This window comes from Chanos chanos, chromosome 4, assembly GCF_902362185.1.
Source record: "Chanos chanos chromosome 4, fChaCha1.1, whole genome shotgun sequence".
NCBI classification, from domain to species: Eukaryota; Metazoa; Chordata; class Actinopteri; order Gonorynchiformes; family Chanidae; genus Chanos; species Chanos chanos.
Window position 1 is genome coordinate 16,767,348 of NC_044498.1, and position 7,717 is coordinate 16,775,064.

A 7,717-nucleotide genomic window follows, 5' to 3' on the forward strand; every position below is an offset into this window, starting at 1 on the left:
TCAGGGGTCTCGGGGAAAAAATATTTCTAGCTGAATAAATTATTTCAGTAACCTTTGCATGAATGGTATGGAACAGTATTTCTTTTTTTTTTTTTTCAAAATTAAATTTTTACAATTATATATGTTTCTGATCGTATATGAACGAATAAATACATCTTCAATATCTTTAAGCCTGTGTTTTTATGTGAAACTATATGATTGTTAATTTTCAAAGAGAGAATCTGCAAACTTAGAAAAACAGAAACATGGTTTCGAAAAGCTTGGCTGCACTCATGCTTTCTAGTTGTAATGAATGAACAGCGGTATGTTTAAAACTCCCAGCTGAGAAGGGACACGATGACGTATATCTGTCGCGACATGTAATGCCACGTCACCTTTGAGAGACTCACATGGTTTGTTTTGGAATGAAACTGTTGTGACAGTTTGTCTGTTTCACCATTGTTTTTACGTATTTTATGTATTTCTAAGCATCCTCTTAAGCAGGAAAGATGCTTACGACAGAGGGTTTCACGTCTTTTTCGGGACAGATGTGGGAGAAGGTGTTGTCAAAGGTGAAGAAAGCAATTGTTTTCATGGATGATCGTTGTTCTGAGAGCCTTCATTGGAATGGCGGTGCTGCAAGCCTGTTTGAGGCTGGAGCGCGTAACGTGAAGCAGTTTTCAAGCTTCGAAGCCGGTGGAGAAAACGAACCGAAGGCAGTGTTTGTGGTGAGCACTCTGCTTAAAGGTAAAACGGCAGACATCATCAAAGATATTATCTGCCTCAGTCATCTCCAGTACTGTGTGGTCTTCACTGCCGTGCCGCATTCCATCCACCTCCTGGCAAATAACGTCACAGCTGAACTTGACGGAAACCCAGTGTTCGAGCAATTTGAGGAGAAACTCTGTGAGTGGATGGGTGATATGAATTACACCGCAGAAGTTATGCACGTCCCCCTAACCTTCGCTCCAGTCTCCCCGCAACTCCTCCTTGCGCCTGCCTTTGCTGATCTCTTCCCTTTACTGTCCACTGACCTCGAAGACATCAACCGTAAACGTCCGGAGAAGAAAAGATTCGGGAGCTTGATTGACGTGGACATGCATTCCTTACCTCCGGAACTCCAGATTCACATTAAAGCCTTAGCATCATCTCTTAACGCTATGTTCGAGTTTACCAATACTCGAGAGGAGAGTTTCGCCGTTGGCCCGATGAGCCGTCTGATTGCAGCAGAATTAGCCAATAACCCACAAGCTAAAAACAGAAGAAAGGCAGCCCCTAATAAAGCATCCATTGTTTTCATTGACAGAACTCTAGATCTGACAGGTGTGATTACAAGTCTAAATCTATAATCATCTCTTTATAGTTCAGAACTTCCACACTAGCTTTCAGTTAGTGTCACTCATGATGCCTATCCATTCCCTTTGGGTTTATAGCTAAATGATTATTATTAACCCCACGCCCGCTTCATATGTGCCATTTTAAAACCTTCATAACTCTATAACTCAGTATTCTTGATGACTCCAGTCTCATTGTGCATTCTCTTCTCCCTTTGCCATGGATAATATCTCCCTCTTTTTCCATCTGTGACCACATCTTGTTCCCTCTGTTTATTTATTGCCCTTGTGCTCACCTCCCTTTAAATCTCGCGCCCCCTTTATCTCATGCTCTTTCCCCAATCTTCAGGAGCTGTGGGTCACCATGGCGACAATCTGGTTGAAAAGATCCTCTCTGTCATGCCTGTGTTGCCGGGACACACAACAGACGTTCAGGTGGACATGTTGGAGCTGACTCACCTTAAAAACACACCTGAAGCACATTGTACCCTGGCACCTGGCTGCCTTGCACAGACCCAGTAAGTCCCTGACTACTGACCCACACGCTGCTTCTCTACCAATACATGTATATAGGCATTATTCCTACAACACATGTTGTTCTTTACCATGTTCAGTACATGTACAGTAAGTCATAGTATCTGTTATGGGGAACAATCATTTAAAAAAAGGACTACAGAGGAATGAGTATAGAAATTACACCAATGACAAAGTGTATAGTTATTTCCTCACGTTACTACATGCATCTTTTGTATTGCACTGGGACACACTGGTTTGAAACTGCTGTCCTGTTATTATTAGAAACATAAAGCTTCACTGATAGCGGCATGCACAGCCAGGTGTCTTATGCTGTAGCAAACTAATTCTTTGTGAAGAAATAGCTGCTCACGTTGTGGTGTGTTACATATACTGTAGACATTTACTTGATAAGTTATGGCTACTGAGCTTTTTCCTATCCCTCTCCCTTCTTCTGGAATAATCTACCTACAGAAATTGTGGAGGCAAACTCTCTTCATAACTTTAAAACCAATCTAAGGACTTGTCTATTTTCTCTAACTTATGAATAATCTAATTTTGATTTGACTTTGTTATGGACATGTAAAGCCCTTTGAGACTATAAATGGTGATATTGGGCTCTAAATAAACGTGTATTATTATTATTATTATTATTATTATTATTATTATTATGTCAAGTTTTTCTTGTTGTTGCTCTCTAAGTAATGAACTCTTAAGTCCTCTTCAGTGCAGTGAATGCTCCTGTTTTGCACACTCAGATTTCGGTGAAACACCAGAAAGAAAAACATGCATAAAATATTAATTTTGAGGTGAGACAGTTTGACTGTGGTGTTTGGAAAGTTTGACTGAATACAGACAGAATAATATGTAGGTTGCTTTCTCACACTCTTGCACATAACACACATTCACACACAGACCAACAGTATTTTGAATACTGGTCTCCATTAAGACATCAGAAATTGTCTATTCACTAATTTGTTTAAGTTTATGGTCTTTTTTGCTGATGTTATTAACTGTGGTTCAGGATGTGGTTTTGAGTGGGTCTAGGTTTCTGCTTTGCTGTTATAATACACATTTATGGTTAGTTCACTGTTGAGGATTTTGTCGGTTTTGTCTCAAAGGAACAACCGACAAAATCTTTCTTCTCTTGTCCTCTCATTGCACATACAGATTGGGAGTTTTGCTTTCAACTGTTGACCCTGATGTAACCCCCAGCCCTTACATGAGAACATGATTACTTTGTAATGATCATAATAACATTGTGAAACTAACAAACAAAAAAAAAAAAAATACAAAAATCCAGTTAAAATGAATTTTGGGTCAAAAATATCGTTACACACAGATGTTTCTTTTTCTTTTTTTTTTTTGCCAATCTCAGATAATTTTGCAGTGTTTCTGGTTCTTTGTTGTTCAGCCGCAGCAGAATTTCAAATATCACCTTCAGTCAGCGAAGCTCTTTGAGCCCATCTTGTTACCCATTGCTGTGGAAAAGTAATAGTTTACAATCCATTGGATCTCGACCACAGGGGAAACTCAGCAGAAAAGAGAAGAAGAGCCTTTCAGACAGCTCTCTCCGTGTCCCCTGCTGATTGTATCTGTAACGTATGTGGAGAGCACATTTTGCTGCCTGTGGAGAGAATCCAGATGTAGCTTGATAAAGTTAATAGGACCGAGAACATCCTAAAGCTGTTTATCCTGATAAGGATGTCCAGAAGGAAAGGAATGCAGGGTCTTTTGGTGTTTTTAACGTTAAGTCCATTTTTTTTTTTTGTCCAGACATCTCGCAAAATAGATTTGGTTTTAACGAATTTTTCTTTTGAGCGTAGGGGGTGTTTTATTTTGTGCTAACGCGTTACAAGAGCATAAAATGAGTTTAAGCCTTTTCAGAAATACACACACGCTCACACACACTCTGCATACCACTTTTTCATTCCTGCCAAAAACAGTGGCACCAAAACCCGAATGCAAACTATCCCTCTCTCTCCCAAATGTGTGACTGGTCAGACTCGTTGAGAGGGAAATGTCTAGAAAAGACACGCACTCCAAAACGTTCTTGATTTAACATTCTTAAAAATAAATAGGCAAAGAAAAAAAATAAAAAGAAAGAAAGAGAGAAAGAGAACCCTAAGCAATAGCTAACATGTTAATGGCTTAAACATAAAATATGACAGTATAAATGCACACACAGATCTACGCGGAGGTTCTCATGATTGGTATGTGAGTTAGAGTAAAAGTTGGCATATTGTGAGGGGGTTTTTTTTGTTTGTTTTTTTCATCAAGACTGTGTGAGTGTGCTGTTCATGGTTTAACTTGGCTAACTCAGTCATGTGTTCCAACATAGGGTTCAGCCTCTTATGTGGTTTTGGGAGTGAGAAGTGACTTCCTTGCCAACGAGGGAGAGAGTTTCTGTTAGCCGTTGGCCCGTGTTGCCTGAAGCAAGCGGCTCTCCCTCCGAACGCTGGTTCTGTCCAGCAGTGTGGGTGGTTTTCTTTGACCCAACCATGCACGGTTTAAGCTCGGTGGGAGGTGTGCGGTGGGGAAAACCGGTTTTTGCTTCTTTTTTTTTTTTTTTTTTTTTTTTCCTTTTTCGCGGTCGGGACCGTTAAGAAGGAGCGTGATTCTGTTGTGAGCTCAGCAGGGTATGGGTCATAAGACTGAGGATTGTCTTTGAACCGTTAGACAGAGAGGAACCGACCCAGTCTCATCTCTGACATCACTGTCTTCTCTCGCTTTGACCCGTTTTGTTCTCTGTCTCTCTTAATGGGAAACCGTCAGTATAGTCCTCGATAATACAGTTTTCTTCTGAGTGTATTTTTACATATACATGATAAAAGAACAATTTATAAAGAACATAATATTCATTAATGCTGTCATTGAATGCATTGTAAAAGATAGAACGACAACGTATTACAATATAACAATTATTCAGTTATATGAATAAATCCACCGTTGACCTCCGGTGTCATGATCATATGGAATAGCCGGTTGAGGAATGCAAATATTTTGCTTTGCTTCTTTTGTGCTGCTGTAGCTATAAATATGTAGAGCTTTGATGTGATTGGCCAGATAATACAGGCTTATCCCTCCTCTTTGCTTTGTTTGGTTATAATTGGTGGTATTCCAGAGCTCTTTATACATCACAAGACTCTAATTTGCCATGCTATGTTGTTTTTGCCTCACTATAGTAATATGGTCTGCATTTATGAAAGACCTTATTTTAGTCGCCTAATGATGGTTGTCAGACTAATGCTGCCCACTATATGATATGGTATTTCCCTTTGCAGTTGTAGGATGGGAAGCAGAATTTGACTGGTGAGGGTTGTTATGGTTGGTTATTGTTTTTAACCTTGCATGAGGGGACCGCACGCACGTCAGCTGGCTTAAACTGAAAAGGAGTCTTATGTTTCCTGAGGTGTTGCAGGCTTTTTTATTTAATACTAGTCTCTGGTTTACGCTGTGCTTATTCAGGTCTCCACCTGAAGGCTTCCAGATTTGTCTTGTTTCCCTCATTCCGTGGTTGAGTAAAAGTGGGGTTATTTGTGTTAATGTATAGGTTTGTGTGTGTGTGTGTGTGTGTTTGTTTTAGCGCACCCACGCAAAGGTGCACGTGTACATCTGTCTCTGTGTGTGTGTGTGTGGGTGAATGTGTGGTTTTGCGTGTGTATTTGAAATAGCTTATAGTGTTTGTCAATGTTTGCTTTCAAAAAGTATGTGTTTTTTGTATGTGTCTGTGTTTATATGTGTACTTGTTTGCATAAGGTTATAAGTGACTATGAGAAATTGTAGGTGAGAGAGGGAAATATGTGGACTAAGTGTGTATGGTCAGGTACTACCTATGCACACATGTGTGTGTGTGGTGTTACACTTGCTTGAATGGTGGTGTCTTATAGATGTGCTTGAATTCAGTATTTGATCTTAAATCTTTGTGTGTGTGTGTGTGTGTGTGTGTGTGTGCGCGTGTGTGTGTGTGTGTGTGTGTGTGTGTACATGTGCACATGTGCGAGTGTGTGTGAGGTCAGGTAAGCTCCAGCCGGCGTTAGGTAATAGGTTGTTGTTGGCTGTAGTGTATGTGTGTGTGTGTGTGTGTGTGAGCCACAGGTCCTGGCACAGGACATGGTGTTTCCTCTATCTAAATCCTGCTCTGATCTGCTGTCTTACCCGCTGCACTGTAATATAACATTATTAAAGTCAGTTCTCCTTCCCCCATCTGCCCAAAGCTGTGCATTTATAGAGAGTTAGAGGTGGCCGGAGCCAGACTGGGAAACAGAATGTAAAGAATTGATTGTGTGTGTGTGTGTGTGTGTGTGTGTGTGTGTGTGTGTGTGAGAGAGAGAGAGAGAGAGAGAGACAGAGAGAGAGAGAGAGCGCAAGAGAGTATGTGACCACTAAAAGCATGAAGTAAAAAGAACCGCACCCGACTGTGAGAAAACACAGTTTGCCATCAACCTTAAATCTTTCCTCCAGACTGTGCCACCCGGGGAGAGAAAACACACACCTATTTCAGTGCAGACGCAGAGCGAGTGAGAGAGAACTAAGCTCTGAATGGGCCCTGAAATTGCTGCAGTGGCTGGGAAACTGCTGAAGTGGAAAGAGAGACAGACACATGCTGAAAGAGGAAGGAGATACAGACACATGCTGAAAGAGGAAAGAGAGACAGACGTGTGTGGAAGTGGAGGGAGAGACAGACACATGCTGAAAGAGGAAAGAGAGACAGACACATGCTGAAAGAGAGACAGACACATGCTGAAAGAGGAAAGAGAGACAGACACATGCTGAAAGAGGAAAGAGAGACAGACATATGCTGAAGGAGGAAAGAGAGACAGACTCATGCTGAAAGAGAGACAGACTCATGCTGAAAGAGAGACAGACACATGCTGAAAGAGGAAAGAGACACAGACACATGCTGAAAGAGGAAAGAGAGACAGACACATGCTGAAAGAGGAAGGAGAGACAGACATATGCTGAAGGAGGAAAGAGAGACAGACTCATGCTGAAAGAGAGACAGACTCATGCTGAAAGAGAGACAGACACATGCTGAAAGAGGAAAGAGACACAGACACATGCTGAAAGAGGAAAGAGAGACAGACACATGCTGAAAGAGGAAGGAGAGACAGACACATGCTGAAAGAGGAAAGAGAGACAGACACATGCTGAAAGAGGAAAGAGAGACAGACATGTGTGGAAGTGGAGGGAGAGACAGACACATGCTGAAAGAGGAAAGAGAGAGAGACATGTGTGGAAGTGGAGGGAGAGACAAACACATGCTGAAAGAGGAAAGAGAGACAGACACATGCTGAAAGAGGAAAGAGAGACAGACGCATGCTGAAAGAGGAAAGAGAGACAGACGCATGCTGAAAGAGGAAAGAGAGACAGACACATGCTGAAAGAGGAAGGAGATACAGACACATGCTGAAAGAGGAAAGAGAGACAGACACATGCTGAAGGAGGAAAAAGGGTTTTACAGTCTGTTTTAATGGCTGTGATGGAGAAAGAGGAGAAGAGTGATGGTTCATGGCAAATATCCTGTATGTTTTATACAGTGATGTGAAATCTGTTGTAGTTTATAAAATGGTATGAACATATAGTGGAATTCCCAAACTTGACCAGGTATTGTAGACTGACAGATTACTAAAGAGGGTATGTCTCAGGAGCTTTCAGTTTGCATTTTCATACTTTATCTTCATGATGCAGTGTTGTTACTGTTCCACCCTTTAATTGTAGGGATTAGCAGCAACTCTTCTCTTCTCTTCTCTTCTCTTCTCTTCTCTTCTCTTCTCTTCTCTTCTCTTCTCTTCTCTTCTCTTCTCTTCTCTTCTCTCTCCTGTCTCCTCTTTTGGACTGTGTGTTTCTGTGTTAGTGGAGTATTATTGTAACACTATGCTGGACAGTGG

General features: G+C 41.2%; 1 protein-coding gene across 1 annotated transcript in view; it reads left to right on the forward strand.

The window, feature by feature from the left end:
* The first annotated feature begins 411 nt into the window (after positions 1-411).
* scfd2 (sec1 family domain containing 2) overlaps positions 412-7,717 on the forward strand; it is an 80,079-nt gene continuing 72,773 nt past the window's right edge. The window contains exons 1-2 of the mRNA XM_030771682.1: positions 412-1,302; positions 1,663-1,831. Coding sequence (XP_030627542.1) covers positions 489-1,302; positions 1,663-1,831 — 983 coding nt within the window. The 5' untranslated portion in view covers positions 412-488. The remainder of the gene's footprint in view (positions 1,303-1,662; positions 1,832-7,717) is intronic.